At 41.7% G+C, this 22368-nt stretch overlaps 2 protein-coding genes across 3 annotated transcripts in view; both read right to left on the bottom strand.

Annotated features, from left to right (window-relative positions):
• Positions 1 to 317: 317 nt before the first annotated feature.
• ctcf (CCCTC-binding factor (zinc finger protein)) lies at positions 318 to 14218 on the bottom strand. Its single transcript, XM_030731200.1, is given in 16 exon segments — positions 318 to 3257; positions 4226 to 4286; positions 4288 to 4484; positions 4575 to 4707; positions 4826 to 5008; positions 6096 to 6256; positions 6358 to 6501; positions 6779 to 6905; positions 6990 to 7123; positions 7252 to 7422; positions 10420 to 10582; positions 10669 to 10884; positions 12909 to 13088; positions 13467 to 13586; positions 13768 to 13907; positions 14038 to 14218. Coding segments are annotated over 16 exon segments (2544 nt in total). The 5' UTR covers positions 14207 to 14218; the 3' UTR covers positions 318 to 3012.
• A 3000-nt stretch (positions 14219 to 17218) lies between these two features.
• The window catches only part of ripor1 (RHO family interacting cell polarization regulator 1), a 60969-nt gene continuing 55819 nt past the window's right edge, over positions 17219 to 22368 (bottom strand). For both annotated transcript variants that reach the window (XM_030731622.1, XM_030731621.1), the window contains exon 24: positions 17219 to 22262. In XM_030731622.1, the coding sequence (XP_030587482.1) occupies positions 22165 to 22262 (98 nt within the window). In that variant the 3' untranslated portion in view covers positions 17219 to 22164. The remainder of the gene's footprint in view (positions 22263 to 22368) is intronic.

Below are 22368 nucleotides of genomic sequence, written 5' to 3'. Positions count from 1 at the left end.
CGGCCGGCAACCTGTTCAGGGTGTACCCTGCCTCTCGCCCTATGACAGCTGGGATAGGCTCCAGCCCCCCCGCGACCCTGACCAGGATAAGCGGAAGCGAATGGATGGATGGATGGATGGACAAAGGATGTTGAGGATGGAGCAGCCAGGCTGGAGGAGAAGAGGAAGACCTCAGAGGAGGTTCATGGATGTAGTGAAGGAGGACATGCAGGCAGATGAGCTGCTGTGGTGAAAACCTAAAGGAAGCCGCTGCAAGAAGATGATGTATGAATAACCACCTCTCTACCTGAAAGAACAGAAGTATGCAGCAGTCATAAGCCCATTAAGATGATTTTAATTTTCATCAGCTGTACAATGTTTCCATCTTCAAAAATGACATCACAAAAGTTTCTTCTGTTTTCTTGGTCTTAAATGGGGACACTTAATCTTAATAACAGTTCTCCCAATTTTTCCGCATAAGCAAACAATATGCAATTTAAAAGAAAAACCAACGGCACTGATATAACAACAGTCATACAATCGTCCTGAGCTCATTCCACCCAGGACGTGAATATGATGGATGGTAACCTAACAGTTTTCTTGTTACACAGGGAGATTGGAGACCACAGCTGTACAGTACAAATCTGATTAGTTTTCACATAACTGGGCATTTTATATTACAGAAAAGATCAAATCACCTTACAGCTGTAATAACTCATTATTCAACTTTCTTCTTCAGAAGAATCAGATCACATCTGCTGAGATCTGAACCAGAAGTGAGAGCAAGTACATGAAAATGCAGGAACTAGCAATTAGTGAAGCGGCTCTCTTGATAATCTGATTAGCAGGGCTTCTGCACTGCAGTGGAAGGTTCAGGCATAGTGTTGGCTAGTTGGAGTGCACAGCACACAAGGGTAAAGCGGTTCAGCTGAAACCCTAAATATGATATGCACACTGCACCACCAGCTGGCCACTGAAAAGCTTTTATGGGGATGCAGCAAACAATTTCCTAGCTGCTTCTGGCAGAAAATGTTCAGTTTACATTAGCAGTTACTTTTCACAGTGATCATATCGCTGAAAGTCACCAATGTACTGCAAAAAATAAGGCTAATGTGTGAGTGCATAAACAGGGAGAAACCAACATGTACTGAGAACTGCACAAGACTCAAATGCAGCTTTCCCTCAGACGGGGTGGAGAAGGAAGAGCGCAGCCACGCAACCTACCAGGACCAACCTGGCCTAATGATACGCTCTGGTATGTCAAACAGTGCTGTTTTTAAATACATATCTAAACAGTCTTCAAGCATAGCAACTTACAGTCCTCTAAACTCCTGTTTAAATGAGGGAAAAAAAAAAAAAAAAAAAAAAAAAAAGAGAGAGAAAACAGTGACAACTGTTTAAAATGTGGAAGTGGATCAAAACATACAAACTACCACAGAAGAAGAAACAGTAGGTGGTGGCATGAGTTCAGTTGAGCTTGTTTGGTTAGACACGGCTAATCTGTTGAAGGAAAGCATGATGGTGAGGAGGTAAATCACCTTTACAGGCTCGGGACACTCAGGACCACAGAAGGCAGAAACAGGTTCAGAAAATACGTGCACACCTTTGAGGTCTCTTTACCAACACATGTCCAGATAATAAAACATGAGAACAGGTCAAAGGTGTTAGAATGTGTCTTTACATGCACACCACCTGCCACAGTTAGTGTCATTATTGTAGGTGAAGAGGGTGTTTGAGTGGCACACTGATTTACAAATGCTTATTGACAACTGTTCTAGATTCAATAAGAACTGCGAACATTTAACTTTTTTTTTACAACTAAAATGACTGAAATGTAGAGTCATAATTCCAGATTAGCTGAAGTGCTTGGAATGTTCAAGAGTTACTGCTGTGGTTCAACACGTTAACAACCGGGATTATCGGCATTTTCTCCAACCAGCAGGGCTCATTCATTTATGAGATGGTTTCTGTGCTTTCCTTCAAATGTGGACAACAGGTACATTCAACAGCATGTGACTCACAAATCTCTCTCATGTGTGACGGGCAGAGTAGAAGCTTCAGCTGTGCCAACGCAGACAAACTCATTTTATGAGCAATCGCCCACCGTTTTCGAGTACATGAACTGACTGGGGCTAGATTCAGTTCAGAGGAAGATTTGGCCAGAAGGCTGAAGAACTGTCATCACTTCTATCGATCTGAATACACACCCTGTGCCGATTAACATCAGGACTCAGTCTGTTGACTCAGTGTACAAACAGCTGACTAATAACACCACTGTGGTGAACATGTGTTTTAAGCGAGAAACAGGGGGAAATTAGACTTTGGGGAAGAAAAATACAGATCACATAACTGAGCAAAAAAATGGCATCTCAGAGGCAAACTAAAGTACCATTAATGTCATTGTTAAGAAAAGCTACATTTATACCCATATTTACACACACACACACACACACACACACACACACACACACACACACACACACACACACACACACACACACACACACACAAAGGCTTGGAATTTGCAAAATCAACATACTAGTAAGAACTGCAAGCAGGACATCTGGCAGTTCTAAATAACCAAACAAATAAAATAATCAAATGTAAAGTTCCATCATATAATGTCTTCATATTAAAGACATGGAGAGGGCAGGGTGTGAGAGGGCAGAGACTGGCACAGGATGTGGCTTTGGGTAGGAATAAGTAGCAAAATACATACAGATTCATTGAGAAGACATTCAAACTGAAAGAAAAGCATTTAAGAGCAGAGAGCAGTCTTAGCTTGGACATTATCGGTGTACGATGATGACGACACGGGCGTGTTTGAGACACAGGGATATGAGGACATTGTGTTTAAATATGTACATGCAGCTTCTACTCGTTGTGCACGGCTGCTCTCGCTGTCGCCATTTCTGAAGCCATTTTAGCAAAACGGCTGCTGTTGGATGGAGGATGAGATGAAGGCCATGGGGAAGTATGAGGGTATGCAGATTTTAATCGTAGTCCGGCTACATGTGCGTTGCTGTGTTGTGTTCACCGGTCCATCATGCTAAGGATCATCTCTGGTGTCAAATCTCCGTTGGCAGCAGCTGCCGCCGTTTCTTCATTCACAGGCAGCTCAACAGTCTCTACCCCTTCGTCAAGCCCCACCCCTTCCACAGTCAGGGCCACCCCCTGCTCCAGAGGAGTCGCTGCTGAGGCATCACCCTCCTCCTTCTTCACTATGATGTTCTCCACTGCTCCAGTGCTCTCATCCTCCACCTGTATGATGGCAGCAGCTAAACAACAAAAAACAAGGATACTTCTTACTATCTGTACCTTCATTATATCACACACTAATAAAACACAACAAAATAACTTTCAATGAAAGAAATGCCACATTTGACTAGAAGACAAATTGAGTAAAAAAGATAAATCAAAATAACTGATGATCAACTGATCAGTGTCTACTACATCTGATCAGTGTCTACTACATATCAGCTGAGAGGTCTGTTACTGTTTCACGATTAAAACAAAACATTCCTCAGAAAATTAAGCTGACAAACAACCCTAGATACTGATTAACAAAACTAATCAATACATATAGATTCATTCATACTGATTAACAAAATTAATCAGTATCTACATATCAGATTATTATGACCTCATGCTTATTTATTCCCAGCATTGTCACAATCACTGATTTTCAGCAGATCAGACCTGCGACCCTCCCGTTCAGGAGCCGGCTAATCATCCACAGCCGGTTATAAGCTAACATTAGCTGGCCACGACCGTTACATGGAAACGAAAGGTGGCCGCAATGAGGGTTAAAACATAGATCTAAATAAATTTGAGTTCTATTTCTTTTGTTAATAATAATTGTGTGATCCGTTCACCAAACTGACACTACAGAGAGGCTACAGTTAAAAACATGCTGGAGCAGGACAGGACATTTTACGCTTCATAAAGATTACTGACCAAGAACAACCTAAAAACAAACAAACCCTAGTCTTACTGATAAATGTGCTCTAAGTACTATTAAATGTAAACTAAATGTTACTTGGGCTACAGCTCACTGAGTTTATTACAGAGTAAAACGTTTACTTTGAGTACAGATCTGTCACAGGAGTACAGTACATTTAAAAAGAATCACCAGCTAGAAAAAGAAACTGAGGATCATATAGTGATTTCACATGATTTCTCTAACACTAATTCACCCCTCAGTGTTCATCAACATTAACCAGTGTGACTCTTTTTAAAGGCTCACCAGAAGCAGTTGTTTTGGCAGCAACTCTAACAGACTTGCTCGGCGTTGGAGGCTTGGGGACATTTTTTTGGGGGCCGGCCTCGTTTCCGCTTGACTGGTGGCTCGTCGGGGGCTGGTACAGGAATGGCAGCAGGAGCCTGGTCCAGTTCCATGCTTTCTGGCTCCTCCTCTTCCTGTAGTAGTGACTGTTCCTCCTCGCCCTCACCCTCCTCCTCTTCCTCCTCCTCCTCCTCATCATCCTGCTCAGCATGATCCTCATCTGAATGAACAAACAGAAGACAATCAAAGTAGCACACAGTTACAGAAAACACAGCCATGATCAAATCTGTACACAGCTTCAACTTCTCACCACTGTCATCATCATCCCTTCTGCTCCTCATCTTCCTCTTTCTTCCTCGCCTTCCTTTCTTTGGGATCGTAGCGCCGTTCTCAGCATCCTCCACCTCCCCGCTGCAGTTCTCAGCATGGCGAGCCATGGTGTTCTAAAAGGGACGCAGCCGTAGATAGTCTGTGCTCTGACTTACAGGTAGCTAGCTGGACTAGCAGTTGACCCTAAAACTTTATTTCATGTGCAACAGATAGAAAGACACGCATCCTTACCCTTCGGGTGAAGGTCTTGTTACACTTAGGACAAACAAAGGTGGCAGGGACAAAGTTAGGATCATGATAACGTTTGAAATGCATGTCCAGGAGCTGCTTCTGCCTGAAGGTCTTTTCACACTGGCTGCAGGCGTATGGTTTCTCTCCGGTGTGCGTGCGGCGATGCATGACCATGTGGCGCTCCTGAGCACAGCAGCATGAAACCACGGTTAGAAAACACTCTTATCCGCCCACTGACAAATATGAATTCATGTGTCATGCTTGAAACAAGAGCCAGCAGTTGACTGCTGAATGCATGCTCATGTGAGTCAAGATCCCATGTACACTTCATATCACGGTTGTGCCAATGATGGTCAAAATTAATGGTGATAGCTCACAATCCATCAGATTGGTATATTTCCTCACTGATGAATTAACTTAATATTGAGCTGAGAGTCATAACTCTGCAACGGGAACCTTTCTTCCTCTTTTTTCCTGCCTGTCATTGCTACATGACATGTGCACTTGTGTGAATAATAATAGAAATGAATAAATGCATAAATAAATCGAAAAGAAAAACACGAACAAGAGGAGCCGACAGAGCTCATCTTGGAGCATTAAATATGTTTAGCACAGCAGTGCATTCAGCTCATGATTCTGACTGCAAAGCTGCCAGACATGACAGGGTTAAAAAAAAAGAAAAGAAAAGTGAAGGCATGACCCACCGAGTCACGGACTCTATTAGACCCCTGAAGGTGTGCTGTGGTTTCTGAACCAAGATGTGAGTAACAGCTCCTTTATGTAGAGTACAAAAGTTCTATATATAAGAACCAGCCCATTTAATTCAATTCACTTTATTTATATAGCACCAAATCACAACAGTTGCGCCTCAAAGTGCTTTATATTATAAAGTAAAGGTCATACAATAATTATGCTACAATATAAAGCACCTCGAGGCGACTGTTGTTGTGACTGGGTGCTATATAAATAAAACTGAATTGAATTTCACTATTATTCAGTCCAACAGAGATTTATTATGCCTGATATTCCAAGCAGTTTCAAAATACTTATCCAAAACTTAAGCACATTTAAACCACCACGTTCACGGCCCTTTCAAGGATTTCAAACCTACACGAGCTGCACTTTGAGTTGTTAAATTAGATTATATTTTAATATGTTTTAAATGTGAGTGGCACCATCTTGGATGATTCACATTTGATACTAAACTGAAATAAAAATGTTACAAGTATGGACGACCTACTTATCACAAAATATTGGTTTTAATACAGACCTGGCGGCAGCAGTAGTCACACATGTCACATTTGAACCTCTTCTCATTCTTATGTGACTTCTGGTGCTGGATCAGAGCGTAGCGCTCGTGGAAAACTGCGTCACAGTAACGGCATTTCTTTCCGGTCTCAATGAATGAGTGCTGCTTACGAAGATGGACGCCTAAGATAGCACACAGACGAGAGCACAACAAATAAATTAGGTGGGTGAAACAGCATAAACTACCTTCTATGGTAAGTTTACATAGTGTGTGTGTGTATTACCCAAGTCACTCTTGCGTGCAATGACAGTGTCACAGTGTGGACAGTGGAATTTGGCCACGTTTTCTGTGTGCTTCTGCAGAATGTGCATCTTCATGGTTCCACTCTGGGTGAATCGAGCATGGCAGATGTAGCACTCATAAGGTTCTCTCCTGATCAGTAAGCACACACAAAAAGTTTGAAAGTTTAATGTTTTCATTGAACTTTATCATTTCTCCTGTAAGTTAATACTGGGTAATTGTACTGGGTAAAATGGGTAATTTGTACTGTCAATTTTTACTATTTCTAATTGGAATAATTTACTTCAGGAAGTAGAGTAGCTTCTTTCATATGAAAACAATCAATGAGGTTTTCCAAAAAAAGATGCCACCTTGTTGTCCTTCAGTTCTTTAAACGCACAGAAGAAGAGCAGTTACGGTGTCAGTTTTACCTGAGTGTGTCCTCATGTGTCTCTTCAGTTTGTATGTGTCCCTGCTAGCATAACTGCAAAGACTGCACTGGAATGGACGCTCGCCGGTGTGGGAACGAATGTGACGCTTTAATTTGCTCACCTGAACAACAGTCACACACAAAGTCACACTTGGTAAACATTTATGAAGTTCTAAGAACATAAAGCAGAGAAGAGATGAACTTGCCTCCACACTGGCATAATCACACATGGAGCATTTGAAGGGTTTCTCGTGTGTGTGTTTGTAGCGGCGATGGCGAACCAGCTCTCCGCTAGTCACGAAAGCCATATCACAGTCTGTGCACTTGTGTGGACGAGTTCCTATTTAAAAAAAAAAAAAAAAAGAATTATACAAACAAAAACAATCATTTTAAAGTCCCTCAAACTACTAGCACTATTTTGATCTCATTGGAGTTATACATTTTTATAAAAATGTGGGGAAAGTATACCGGTGTGTGTGTTGAGGTGGTTTCTTAGCAGAGTAACTGTCCTGAAAGCTCTTCCACACAAATGACATTTGTGAGGCCTCTCATCTGTGTGGCTCTTCATGTGCCTGTCCAGGTTGGAGCGTCGAGGGCACGTGTAGCTGCACAGCTCACACTGAAACGTCTTCTTTACTCCTAACAAACAACAAAGACATCCACAAACCTTATATTCAGCAACAGTGTTTGTATCACTGCCTTTCAAAGCAATGCACTGCATCTATGAGGCATACGTCTGGTCTTAAACTAAACCTGTCTTAACTTACTATTTTAAATTTCACCTGGCAGTTACAACAGCTGGAGCATGTAAGCATGCTTTCCACTAGGACCAGGTGTAAATCCTATAACTAGTCAGAAGCAGGAAAAGAAATAAGATAAATGAAAAAATTTAACTTTTGTGAGTGTCTACAGTTTGGAAAATACTGAGTGTCAAATTGACAACAAGCACCTTCACATTATTTTTTGGTAAAGTTAGACTGGAAATCACTCTGTTCTTGGTCTGTCTGTACATCTCTACTCATTTTCTTATTGTGCGATCACATCACTTTTGTTTTGATCATTCAGAGTTGATGCGTGTCAGAGAAGACAAATTTAACAACATGCTTCTTTACCTATCAATGTCCATACACATTAACCCTCTGGGGTCAAGGGTATAATTGACCGTTTTTGACTACTTTTCATCTTTATATTCCACCGTAAAAACTGTTGACCTTGCCTTGTTTGACATCTTTTTTCCAGCACAATGTGTGAATGTACAGCAACCTTTTTAACATATTGTATTAACACACTGGGCCTAAACAAACAAACAAAACAAAACAAACAAGCCCCCCATAAAAATTTTTATGGGGGGTTTGTTTTATATTTAGAAAAAAGTGATTTTTTTTAAAAACTGCACTTAAACCACAAAAATGTTTAACAAACTATTTTAATAACTTAAAATACAAATATAAGCTCTAATTTCCAAAAACTTATGTAGTTCCTGTCCCCCACAGAGAGAGGGCCCTCCTCTGGAGGTGGTGGCTTTTTGGCAGCATCTGTCTTGTCCATGACTACACAACACACTAAACGCACTACGCTACACACTGACTATACTATACTATACTATACTCCTAATATGCTAAAATCTCAAATTTCAAAACTCGCTAACAATATTGCTCTCTCTCTATCTCCACTATCACAACCTTCACCTGTTGCTCAGGAATGTCACACATTACCATATAATTTTTTGACTGCTTGATGTGGTTCATTTTTTCAGCAACAGGAAACAGGATACTGGGGCAGCACAGTGGCATGGTGGTTAGCACTACTGCCTCACAGCAAGAATGACATCTAGAAGGCCTGGGTTCGATTCTACCTTGGCCCGGGCCTCTCTGTGTGGAGTTTGCATGTTCTTCCCCCCCATCAGTGTGGGTTTCCTCCCACAGCCCAAAGACTTGTAGTTACTGGGGTTAGGTTAATAGGTCATTCTAAATTGCCCGTGAATGTGAATGGTTGTCTGTCTCGACCTTGCGACAGGCTGGCGACCTGTATGGGGTGTACTCTGCCTCTCGCCCTATGTGAGCTGAGATAGGCTCCAGCCCCCACCCCCGTGACCCTGAACAGGATAAGTGGAAGATGTCATGCGAATATCCCATTTTTACCATTTCTTCCTTCCTGCACCAAACAAGCATCAAACATGAGGCCAATATATACAGGAAAAAGCAAATATTCTCACTTAGGCGTGCAAGCTGTCCTTTAAAAAATAAATAAATCTCAGAACTGGAACAAAGGATGTCCTCCCTCTACCAGATCACAAAAGGCAAATACCTTCCGGACTCTCTGGCAACCAGAGAAGAGCTCGACTCTACTGTGCCATGGCCAGGACCAGCTTAATCCCATGTTTTAGATCCATGTAGCACACTGGGTGTCAGAAACAGGGCTCTGGTGAGCTCTACTCCCCATCAAATGGAGCCCTGGACCACAGTACCCTGGATAAAGTGCCCTAATTCCATCCCATGCTCCCAGCTGGCCAATAAATTTAGCATCCTGAACAAATTGGGTGCAAAGGTACTGCAGGAAATTCAGTTTAATTAAAATTAATTAATTTAATTTAAATTAAACGCTTTATTTTCCAAGGTAACGATCATACAATATTACAGAGAAGAGAAACCCCCAACAATCAGACGACCTATGAGCAAGTACATGGGGACAGTGGGAAGGAAAAACTCCCTTTTAACAGGCAGAACGAGGCTCAGGGAGGGGCAGCAATCTGCCGTGACCAGTTAGTGGTGAGGGGAGGGAGACAGGACAAAAGACACATATAAGCCGAGTATTCCTTTAACCTTAACTAGTGATGACTTCTTGAATTTCTTCACAAATAAAATTTTAACCATTACAGAAAGAAGTTATTTACATCCACCTCACTGACATTATTAGAGTCCAGTGGGTGGCGTGCTTTACACCAGTGGATTTGATGGTTTGCATTGTGCTTGGTGCTGAAAGGCTTGCCTGCATCTGCTTGTGCCTTGGAGAGTGAGGCTCACATACGATCAGATGTGCTACAGTATGACGCAGCTGTTCAACCGTCTTCCTACAGTCTGTGTGTTGCTGAGAAAGTGTGCAAGGATGGCACTGCTTCAGATGCTAAAAACGCTTCATGGCGTTACCTGCCTTCATGGAACATGCTTTGGGCCCGTCTGGCAGTGCGTGCTGCTCTGCTTCTGTGTCAAATGTTAAATAGTCAAACTCTCTCCACACTACCCTACACTACTAAATTTTTGTGTCTCTTGGGGTTTTTGTGTTCAGCAACGCTCTCACTTGAGATTTCGTTAACATCTGCTGTTGCCATCTTGTCTTTTATCTCGCTCACACTCCTAACTTACTTCTGTGCAAGGCTGCAGGAGCCCAAACAACAGCATATGTGCTGCTGCCCACTGCTCCTCCAATGCTGTGTGCGCCAACCTAACCTGGTGTGGCTCTAACTCTATTCCAGCCACATAGTCTTGTGTTGGAATCGCTGTTGCACCTAATGTTACACTGCAATATAACACAAGCCACGTCATACTGACATTTTGAAAGCAAATGCTGTTATGTTTGTGTAAGCAAGCAAACACAAGGCAGTATTCCCCACCAAACAGACTTCACAAACCGGCTTACCTTTCTTCTTGATCTTGGTAGGTTTGGGTGGTTTCATGTTGCCGACCACTTTTTCAGCATTGACCTCAGATAGAAGTCCCTCCTGCTGTTCTTCTTCAAAGTCATAGACACTGACGTCCATATCCTTGTCTCCTTCAGCATAACGCAGACGACTCTTCTTACCCTGGACAAACGGCAAGTTCAGCTGAATTACAGCAAAGAGTCTCAAATCTACAATTACACAGAGAACGATCCAACCAGCCGTTTTACCTTTTTGGTTTTCTTCACAACTCCAGATGGTGGCTGATAGTCTGGGTCCTTAGCCCAGTTTGGGTCATCATTTGTAGGCTGAACAGGCTCCTCTTCCCCTTCTTCCAGCAGCTGGTTACCCACCTCTTCATCTTCCTCCTCTTCATGTTGAGTTTCTGCTCCTTCCTCCTCCTGTTCCACGGTCTCCACCTCACCATTAGCACCAACCTTAACTACCTAAACGTCAAAAGGCACAAACTGTTTAGTCAGTTTGTCGAATTTATGTCACAGCAGTCGTGTCTGTTTGTGTAGGTACTTGCCTATGCAGAAAGGTATGCAACCTACACAAACATGCTTGCATGCAGTACTCTAAAATTAAAAAAAAAAGCACCTAGCACAACATGGATGTTGCTGTGGATAGGTCAAGTGCTGATTGGTTGAACGGTGAGCCAGAACAGTGAAAGAACTGTCAGTGGAGTTCACCAAGAATGGGAGACGCATCAAACATCAAAGATTAAAAAGAAAATGCAGCCTGAGGAGCACATATGAAGACTGCAGTGGACACTTATTGTTTTTAAAAACTCAGTTTCACTTCAGCTCTTTGTATAACTTTGTGCTTTTCTGTGGCTGACTGAAGGATCAACAACAGCACAGGTTAGAGGAGCCCACAGACTGGTTGATTATGATGCCGCCCTCAGTGGCAGTAAGCAGTTGCAACATGTAGACAATGGTCTGCAGCTGTCCGTAGGTTATGTGTAAGACCACAGCAGAACCATATTTCCCCCCCAGCACGTGTGGAGTTTGTGTCCCCAGTGAAACTGGAAGAAGTTCCTTTCAGTTATCAAACAGCACATTTTTCTGGTGACTGGGGTCCACATTTTCATTGCTGATCAAACAGAGCTGATAAGGTAAGCGGACGTTTCTCAGCTTCAATCTCCAACTTTAAGAGAAAGACAATTTATCAGGATAACACAATTACTTAACACTGTCTACTGCAATGTTACAGACAGGACTGATGGCGTTTGCAGCCTCGCTCCAACATCAGCACTATCATTTTATTATTAGCCAAATGGCTTACTATTAGTTAAATGGCTAACATTAATGAGTGCACCGACCAGGTCAACATTTATAACTGTTCCATCTTCATTGGTGCTGCAACACCACCTTTACAAACCTCCTGAAATTCATCCTAAAGTGTCGTTCAGGCTTCTGAACGTCACCTACTTCAGCTGTTGGTGAGGAGCTGTGAGCCTGTCTGAAGTTGTGCATCAGCTGAAGGTGAAGGTGGGACTGTTGGCAATAACACTGCTGCAAACGACTCCCTTATCTGATATTCATTTTTAGTACTGGTTAGAATCTGAGTGTAGATTTTTAAAATTAAATCTACATAGAGTGCAGCAAAAGCTTATAATAGCACTCCCAACATTAGACACTGCAGCCTATCAAATTACTGCCAGAGGGCACGAGCGACCTAGCCAAATACAGTCACCCCTCGCTATATCGCAGTGCACTTCACTGTATCGTGGATTTCTTCTTTTCTTTTTTAAATCTAATTCTGTATTGCGGACTTTTCGCTATATTGTGGGATATAGGTATTTATATAACTCCCTGTAACTATGTTCATCACTCAGATGAAGATATCAGTTACGCTTACACCTTTAGCGGAAATAGTAGTTATGGCCGAAGGCAAAGATACTGCACCACCTGATGAAGTGGTGCCTTCATCAGGCGCTTCAGCTGTAATGCTACATAATTCATCATCTTCATCATTCAAGTTGTAGTAAGAGAGTGGGAAAGGCTTATAGGAGAGTGGGGTTTATAAAGCCTTAAAATATATATAAATAAAAAAATAAATATAACATGGCTACTTTGTGGATTTTCCACCTGTCGCGGGGTCTCTGGAACGTAACCCCCGCGATAGGCGACGGATCACTGTAGTTACAAACTCAATTTCTAGAATGTGAAGAGGGGTTACTGTGGCTGGCTGGTGGGAGACCACCTATCTCTCACTTCTTTTGTGCATAAATAACACAACAAAGTGATAAATAAGTGCTCTTGCACACAAGGTGTGTTTGACTTTCTGCTGTGGTCTTTACATTAATGTGACAACATCCAATTTAGACCAAAGTTGTACTGCAACTCTTAGAAAATACACTAATCATTTTTAACATTAAAGCAACTTAAAATCTTGGCTAAAGCACACAGTGTTTCTAATTTTCAAATGATGTCATGCATGAGCATACAGGAGTATATCTGTGTACCTGAAAGCCCTCAGGCAGTGGCAGGGTGTGACAGATGACTGGGTCTCCGTCCTTTGGCATCGCAGTAGTGTCTACAAAGGTGCCCTGCTGAAGTGCCTCCACAGTAGTGGCTGAAACAGGCACCTGGACCAGCTGTAGCTCTCCCAAGCCCAACGCTGCTTGCTCCTCCATGTTTACCACCTGAGGACAGAACACCCAGAAGTCATGTCTTGTGATTCTATAAGGTATCTACTAAAATCTTTGTTTTTGAATAAATATATTTTTGTAGGCTTTTTAGCCTTTAGTTTTGATAGGAAAGTGGAGAGAAGACATTAAAGCTGGGAGAAAGACCAGGGAGAAGATACAGTAAATTCAGGCCTCTGAGTTAGCCTTATGGTATCTGGGTTGGCTGCTTAACCCAGTGACCTCCACTAAAATCAGTTAGAGACAAATAGAAAACATGTTCTTCAACTACTTAAAAGCCTGCAGACATCTTGTAAATCTGCCTTCTGCTGACATCACAAATGGGTAAGTCAAAAAAAAAAAAAGGATATGAAGCGGCCTTGAAAGGGCACATACCTGTAGGGTGATTATTTGAGTCTGGTCCACAGTTGTCACAGTAGCTTGGTGAGCACCACCTGGCACCCCGCCGACTACGCCTACTGCAGCCGATGACCCCCCCACTGCAGCATCTATCACCTACAAAGTTTCATATTAATGAGCACTGTGGTGAAGCTACATATTCTGGAAGGCATGTTTGGTGCTCCAAATTTAGTCAATTTCATTTCTGAAACTAAAGTAACATCAAAACAAAATATTGAGATCTTTTTTCTTCCAAGTTTGAGCCACCATTAAGTCCTCAAAAATAACAGCAACTCACCTCAGTCTTCATCTGCAGCAGTGTGGGATCCAGTGAGTCCATAACCATCATTTCAACCCCCGTGCCACCTTCCACGCCAACCCCCACTCCAGCTTCCATTAGCTGTTGCTGCGATTGAGCGGCTGCTGCCATTCCTTGACCTGAAACACAACATGGCTGGGGAATAAAGCCTTTGACTCTTTCAACATCAAAATGTCCCTGCTTATATTACAAATCAATAGTAGCATTTTACAGTTAGATGGTAAATTTTCATATGAAATTAGTAAGAACCTTGTTCCACAACGACTCCAGCTTGTCCCTCTACCACACCCCCAGCCTCCGCTGCTTGCTGAAGGAGGTCAGCCACCATGGCATCCTGGCTGTGAACAGCTTGGATGGACGGAAACTCTTTGGTGGGGACATCCACAACCCCTACACCATCTGTTGGTCTGCCGTCCATGCTGAGTGCGGACTGAAATATTGTGTTTGGGGAAACAAACATTATGTAGCAACATGTTATATCACCTCCTGACCACTAGAGCCATATTTCCTCAGTGACAGCGGTGTACAATCTCACAACTCAACACACCATGACCACTCAATTATGACAGAAGGGGAGATGAAACTAATCAGTAGCAGGTTTATAACTGTACACCTGCATGCTAAACTATCTCCAAACATGACACTGACTCAGATTTGTCTGATTTAAAGTCATCCTCATTTTTATTGCTGTCGAGGATTATTGCACTTAAAACATGATTTCTGCATGTACAGCATCTCATGTCAAACTTGAGTCAAAATTTTTTTTGGAGGGGGGGGGGCAGATTCTCTAAATATTCCATATCATTAATTAGTTTGCTGCCATTAAACTTCCAGAATGGCAACAAAGTAAAACTTAGAGAACGCCACTTGCACTTAATACTACAGCTGTTACCTGGAATACCAAGGGAAATGACTTAAACATGACTTGGTTGACTACGCTGGGGTCTGCAGGGTCGTGGAACTGGAGATGTCCCTTTTGTTTTGCTTGCTGACAGCCCTGAGCTTTGCTCAATCAAATGTCTGCTACCTGACTGTCCCTGCCAACCTGAGAGAGGGAGAGGGACAGATTACACAGCTGTACTATACGCTTACAATTTTCTTCCACATTCACAAATACAGACTTTAATTCCATCAGGAATCATATAATTCCATCAGGAATGATAGGAGGAAAAAGGGTTACGCACCTGAAGGGTCCTGTTAATGAAGAGAGACATTTACAGAAGTATACAGACGTATTCAAAGGGCGGGAAATAAAAATGTGCTTTGAAATGACGAGTGAACACTTTACACACTTAAAATCTAACTGGCCCTTTGAGTCTGGAGAAAAATGCATTGGTGCTTTTGGCCCCTGACAAACTGGAACTGGTTCATAGAAACCAAGAAAGAATGTGTGCTTAAATCTGAACACTGTGCTAGTCAGTGACAACCTTCTGCCCTTTTCACCCTTTCCGAAATAGAAAGATTTAATTGGACTGTAAAGATATCATGCTGTTGTATGCATATTTACAATGCCACACTTTTGGGTGATGTAGCAATGTACATCAGTATCCATGTACTTGAGAAGATGCCCAGTGGCTGTGCAGACTCTACTCTTAGAAAGCCCATAAGTGCATCTGATTTTGGAATATGTAAAAATAAATAAAGCCTGGACTCTGTGAGCTTCCATGCGCTTGTCTTTAGATTGCTAAATGTGGGGAAACTGGAGAGGCTCTGGTAAAGGCCTTCATCCGTCCTTCGATTTGCAGAAGAACAAATTTACCACAACACAGCACTCACATGAAGCGGGGCCGTTCTCGTCCCTTTTCAATGCATTTATATAGCTGTATTTTTGTAGCTCTCCAAGCCGAGTCGTAGAGGGAGCTCTCTGCTGTAATATATATGTGCGGCTATGAGGCTCGAGGTGGGCTTAGAATAAGTGCCGAGAGGGTGACGGGTGTAACAAAAACTGGCAATTCAGACCACGACGTTATGAGCTAAAAAGAAGAGAGGTGCAACACTCAATGGAAGAGAGCTGACTCTGGGACAACGTCAAATGTTTTTGGGGTCTCTGATCACCGAAGATGGTTCGGCTGTGAATGCCTCGTCTCCCTTTCCTGCGCCTGGCTCTGCGTTACTGTTTCCGTGCGTGTCTTTGCGACGAGGAGCCGCAATAATCAGAGTTCAGATCCAGTAACGCAGATGCGAGACTCAAGACTGTCTGCTGGGGTCATGTTTGGGAACACATTCAGACGTATTAAGGGCGCAGAGTAGAGAGGGCCTCAAGCCTGTTCGGTCGATTTGATCCCGTTAGCCACCGTCAGCTGCTACGTCGCTCCGTTTCCCCAAATAAAGATTTTGTTAAACGTTATGCAGCATGCTAAAGCTCAAAGTGACGCAGTCGGGATCAAATACGACTACGCCATTTCCCTTAAATACTTTCGTGCGTGTTAGATTTCCTGCGTCGCACTCGTTTAGATGAATGCGAACAAGCTAAGGTTAACTAACTTAAACCCGCCAGTTCCGCGTCGGCAAGGCAGCAAAACTGGGAAACAAAGAAGCGAGAAAATGGACGCCTTGGCCTAAACTCTCCAACCAAATCGGCCAAGTATTCGCAACAAATCTTCGACTACATTTTAACAGATGCACATGAAATACAACTGAATGTGTACACATTTATTGTAACTTGTGTTATTTAAGCGTATTTTGACAGGGTTTTCAATAACGATAGAGGGAGACAAACACTCTCCGACGAGCTGCCCGGACCCAGAGCCCCATCGTGACACCTAGAGGCCGATTAAAGATCCTGCAAACTCCCCCCTTATGAGAAAAGTAGTGATACTTTACCTCTTTTAATGTGTTTCTCCTCCCGCTTAACTCGGCGGAAAGCACAGAGTCTGTGCTACAAAGTTTAATGGACTCGTAAAAAATGCAGGCTTCTTCGCACTTTGTTTTAATCCTTCTCCTGCTTTAGCAGAGTAGCTTCTGCCACAAAATGGCAGTTGGAAGCTCAGTGCGCCTGTGCGGCCGCTGGGGGGTGGTGTCGAAGCTGCTGCAGACACACTGATTGGCCAGGAGGGGCGCCCCGTTGGAATATAGTGAAGCCCATTTATCACAGCGTTAGGAAAGAGGATGCTTTCACAACCCTCGGAAATACGACTTTTAATAGAGAATCACCCGGAGACGTCAAACTCTACATTTAAATTAAAGATAGAAAAGAAAACACTGTAGGAAATGCTCATTTAGAACCAAATACATACATTTCTAACTGAAATATTGAATATTAAATGTTTAATGTTATGGGAAATGAGTAATTAGCTGTGTATGATTTGTGTCTGACACCAAGATAAAAAAAAATATTCACAGCCTTTATAAAGTATTAAATTTTTTTAATATACCATCATGCATTTCCATAAATTAAAGCATAAATGACATGACTTAGGTCATTATCCTCATGATGTACCTGCACAGCTGCTGGGCTGTAACTGTTTTCTGCTTTATATATGGCTGCAAACTTTCAGATCCAGTGCTCTATGGTTAAAATCCTCCTGTAGGCTACATAGTTCAGGCTACATAGTTCAGTCACAGATTATAGAGATACATACACACAGCTCAGCCAAATATCTCACCATTTAAAGATAATCAATGGCACATGAGACAACAATCTTACAATATTTTAAGTTTGTCTATATTTGACACAAGAATGTCTGAAAAAAAAATACCTAAGAAAACTATAAATAAATCCATTTATAATGTTACACAATTCACCAAGCTTGTAAAAAAGCTTATTTATATAGTGTTGCTGTTGTAGCAGTGGTATTTCACTGCTTCACGTTCTCTTCATTCCTAAAATTTCTCATTTGTGTCTTATTGCATGAGACATGCACAAGACAGACAAAAATGAGACAAAATATCAAACCTTGAGGCACTTAAAAATGCTTTCTGGTTGCAAAAAGGTACACCTGTAGGACCTGCTGTCCAATAGAACTCACTGTGGTCAAAACATTAAGTACAGTGGTAGCCTTGATATATGCAGTGATTCACTGCATGGCATCAGCCCTACAGTAGGATTCCAGTGACTCTGCTCTTAAGAAATTGTATAATCAAACAAAACATTTAAACCGAATGTCCAAATAGTCAGTTTGATTGCTTTGAGGCATCTTCCTCGTTACCTCAGTTTCTTTTGTTTTTCAGCGCAGGAACAATAATAATTCGTAGTTGTGTTGACTAAATATGCATCTGTGAGATGGATAAGAGGATTATGGCTATGTAAAACATTTATTTGCTGAGATGGATCCCTGATTACTAAAATTTGACATTATGCTCAGATTTCATAAAGTAAAATGTGAGATTCTGACCCATTTTTTAAAATCCCAAATCCTGACAATTTAAATCTTTAATTACCTTTTCCTCACAGCTCAACTCGGATGGATGACAAATTAAAGGAAAACAACAACAACAAAAGCACCTCAGTGACATGCAAGACCAACACATCACCAGAACAGCTTCGGTGCTCCTTATGAGTCTCCAGAACTCTGCTGGAGGATTGGGAGAAACCCTTTATCCAAAATATATTTCTTCATTTGGCATTTTTATTGGGGAGAACATTTTGGTTCAATCTTAAACCAAGTTGTTCACTTGGGTTTAGATTTGGTTGCTGTAAATAGTGAGCCCTCGTGTCCTATGGAGGGCACACTCATAGAATAAGGGCAGTGACTCAGAACTTTGGAGAGGGACGGTGAGCCCGTCCCCTTAAGTACAAAAGTGGACCCAATCCAGTAGGTAGTGGATTTGGAACCTAGGGACATGTTCACATATGGGAAACAGTTATAAAGTACAGTTAAAATTTGTCATCAATCATAAGTAAGACTAAAATTGTAATGTTTTATATGATGCTGAAAAATGGTGACAGTAGTATGAAAGTTCAGGATGCAGAAAAACAACAGGCCTGCAGACACTCCAGCCAAGCGAGTGGCTCACCACAAAAGGCACAGCAGTGTGATGAGGTAAATGTAACTGCTTGCAAACATATTCACAATTACAAAATAAGCATTTTGATGCAGTGCAGTCTTTACAAGCTTTGCTTAGTGTGGTAGCATGCTACAATCTGTTCAGCACAAAGTGCAGCAGAAGCTGATGGGAATTCATTTGGTCAAACCAGGTGGACATACAGAAGTATTGACTTCATGATGGCAGCAGGGGAAAAGTCATCTTCCTCAGAACATCCTGACGACAGAGCAGACAGTCTGACTAATTCAAGCCCCTCCATCTGATAGCGTGACTATAGTTGCTTATCATTTCCTGTAAGTCCAATTTTATGTTTTCACCCTGTCAGTGTTAATCCATCTGGTCTTTATCACAGCATTATACAGTATGAGAATGGGACATCTGATATACAGCCATAGGCCTTAAGCAAACTTCCAGTAAATGTTCTTGGCAAAGGAAAAAAAGCAGCAACATCAGCTGTGTGTTTACATCCCGTGTTATGCTGTTGAAATCAACTACAGGACTCATAAATATAAAATATTGTATTTTTGTTTGCTGAAAATGTGCTTTTTTTTTTAACAAAAAGGTAATGTTTAATAGCTTAATACATCCATCAGCCACAACATTAAGACCTTCTGCCTAATATTGTGTAGCACTCTCTCATGCTGCCCAAAATAGCTCTAACCACTTAAGGTGTGGACACAGGTGTATTTGGTTTGCAGCCATGGGGGTAGCTGTAGCTCAGGTCGTCACCTATTAATTGGAAGGTTGTAGTTCGATCCCTGACTGCTCCAGTCTGCATGTCAAAGTACCCTTGGGCAAGCTACTGAACCCTAAGTTGCTCTTTGATCTGTTATTGTAGTGTGAATGTTTGCTAGGAAGCACTTGTTGTATAAAGAGCTTTAATTTGGTTTCAACTGCTTTCTCCATTTAAGATTGGCCCAGCATCAATATGTTATCAACTCTTACAATGATGAGTTTATGTATTTCAGCTTCCCTGAAAGATCCAATCAATAGTTTCCCTATTACACGATCCACAAAAAAAAAACTGCACTCCTACCTTTGCTTCTTTAAGTGCTGCTCTCATCAATACTGTCCTGAGCCCCACAAGACCCTCCAAAGTTAACCTCTAAGAATCAAGTTTTTAATGCTCACTCAGTGATGCAGCATCGCTGCAGTTCAGTTCAGTGAGACTAAGTAGTGATTTATAAAGATTCATTCCAGAACGGTTTTCTTTGTCAAAGCAGGAAAAAAGGTGGTCTTGCTTTAGTACAGGTCAAAGTGCTGAAGTATTTGTACACCGTTTTTCTATTCCTTAATGAGTTTACACTCATAATCCTGTACTTGTTCCTGTGATAAAATAAACACATGCACCTAAATACATACAATAAGACTAGAATATCTATATTTTGAGAACAAACCAAAGCTTTTTCCCATTTAAGTAAGCCAGTCTGGATTTCCACTTCAGTGTACGCACATCAACTTCCCATTGAGTTACTACCAGTGTATTCTTAAGCAGGGATCAGACTTTGCACGTCCATGACTCTGCCAGGGTCCCCAATGATGGAAACATCAGACGGTTAGTGCGAAGGTCCATGTGGACGTCTGCATCTTAAGTCTGGTCTTTTTACGCCTGTAAAAATCTCATATTATTAAACTATCAGCTTTCACCTCAGAGCAGGCTGATGTCTGTAGTTAGTCTACTGTCGCTTCTCAAAAGAGACATTACTTCTTAAGCGTCTGCTGTTCATTTGTGTTTTCATTCATTACTTTCTTTTGTCTTTGTTTTTGGTGAAATTTCATTGTGTTGCCATTCAGAATATACGACAAACAGGTTCAGTGTAAAAGCGTCAGCCTATTCAGTCAGTTTGAGTTTCTTCTACTTGATTCAGTTGTTTGTTGTTAATTGTGGATTTTTGGGGGGCTTTTTTGGATGTTTTTAAAAAAACAAAAAAAAAAACTAAATCACTGAAATAAAAATCAGCAGCAGCACTGACAGCTCATTTTCGATAATGTGTCATAAAAAGCAGTATCCTCAGCTTAGACATGTAAATTCATGTTTTTATGTGTAGATAGACTTTAATAGTTTCAAATATCAAATTCTGGTAAGCAAATAATGCAACATTAAGGCAGATTTACAAGCAACAACATGATAAAGTGTCTCGATAAGCTTTTTTTTGTTTTTTTAAAAAGAATGTGGACTAAGCAGCATCCATCACTGCAGTTCCTCTAATGTCCACCTGAGGCCGGCTCCAAACGCGAGTCCATGCCAATGTTAAAATGTCCGAGTTTAGAACTGAAACAAACAAGTTTACAACAACTCCAAGGGGCGGGGGGGCTGGCTGGCATTCATACACCATGACACTGTTTATTAGGAGTGTGGCTGCTTTGACTGACAGGTGTCTTGGCACAGGGAGCTATACCCAGTCGGTGTCTGCTGAGGCTTCACCTCCACTAACTAGAGTCACAGAGTCTCTGGCATTATTTGAGTTGTTGATGCATTTAAATGGAATTATCTGACAAATACTATGGTGCACTATGTCCTAGAGACCATCTGAGAAGTCTGTGTGTCTGTGTTGGTGAGTGTAACTCTAGTATGTTATTATCACTTACTTGTTACTTGTCTTGACTCACCAGATGCGTGTCTGTGAGTTTATGAATCCAGCTTGCTAAACAAGCTTGCAACAATTAGTTAACTTAGAGTTTCATCCTACTGTACAAAGTTAGTAACTTTGTAACCAAAAAACTGACATGGCGGTGGCCAGTATGTCAACGCTGAGAGTTCATACAGTCTATAATGTGGTCAAATTTATATTTAAGTTGGACTTGGCTGTGACTTTGCTTCAAAACTGTCAAAACTATTCATCAGCAGGTAGAAGTGCATCAAACAGCTGCAAACATCTGCACTGAGACTCTTCAAGCAGCCTTTAAACTAGATTAGTGAAAGCAGCACCCAGTAAGAAACGTCATTCCTCTGGAATAGTGGGAGAAGCAGAACTCATACTGGAATATTACTCTTTGTGTGGCTACTGTTTGTCACTCATCAAAACCAGTTTTCCAGTGAATCAAATGAAATGTAGTTTGATAATAAAAAATAAAAGACGCTTAATATTTTACAGAAAAGTAAATAATCAAATAAGGTGACTTTGAAATACTGTCTTATGATGTAGATGCATATTTGTACATTCTTCAACACGTCTGATAAATTTCTTTAAATTTTTGCCAGTGTTACAGTTTCTGTCCTCCTCTGACAGGGCATATACTGCATTTCACATATGTGTTTCTCTTTATTGGTTTCAGCTACAGTCACGGAGAGCGGATATTCCCGGGACTCCGTGCCAAAGCAAACATGATCCTATGCTCTCCAGTGTTTTTCTTTACGCCCACTGTAGCTGTGTCTGTGTGTATGTGGTGTCAGAAAGCTGTGCTGGCCATGCTTCCTGGAGCAAAGAGTCTCGATATGCTGTCCTGAGAGGTCTCCACGTGTCTGTGGGCCATCTTCCCTTCCTCGCCTGCTCCACCACATGAACAAAGAAAACAAAAAGAAATAAATTAGAGGAGGAATGACTGGATGTGTCTGAGACAGATCATTTGGAATCCAACTAGAAACTCCAAAAC

The sequence above is a fragment of the Archocentrus centrarchus genome, chromosome 6, assembly GCF_007364275.1.
Source record: "Archocentrus centrarchus isolate MPI-CPG fArcCen1 chromosome 6, fArcCen1, whole genome shotgun sequence".
NCBI lineage: Eukaryota > Metazoa > Chordata > Actinopteri > Cichliformes > Cichlidae > Archocentrus > Archocentrus centrarchus.
The sequence above is the reverse complement of the archived record's forward strand: the minus strand, read 5'-3'. Positions and strand labels throughout refer to the sequence as shown.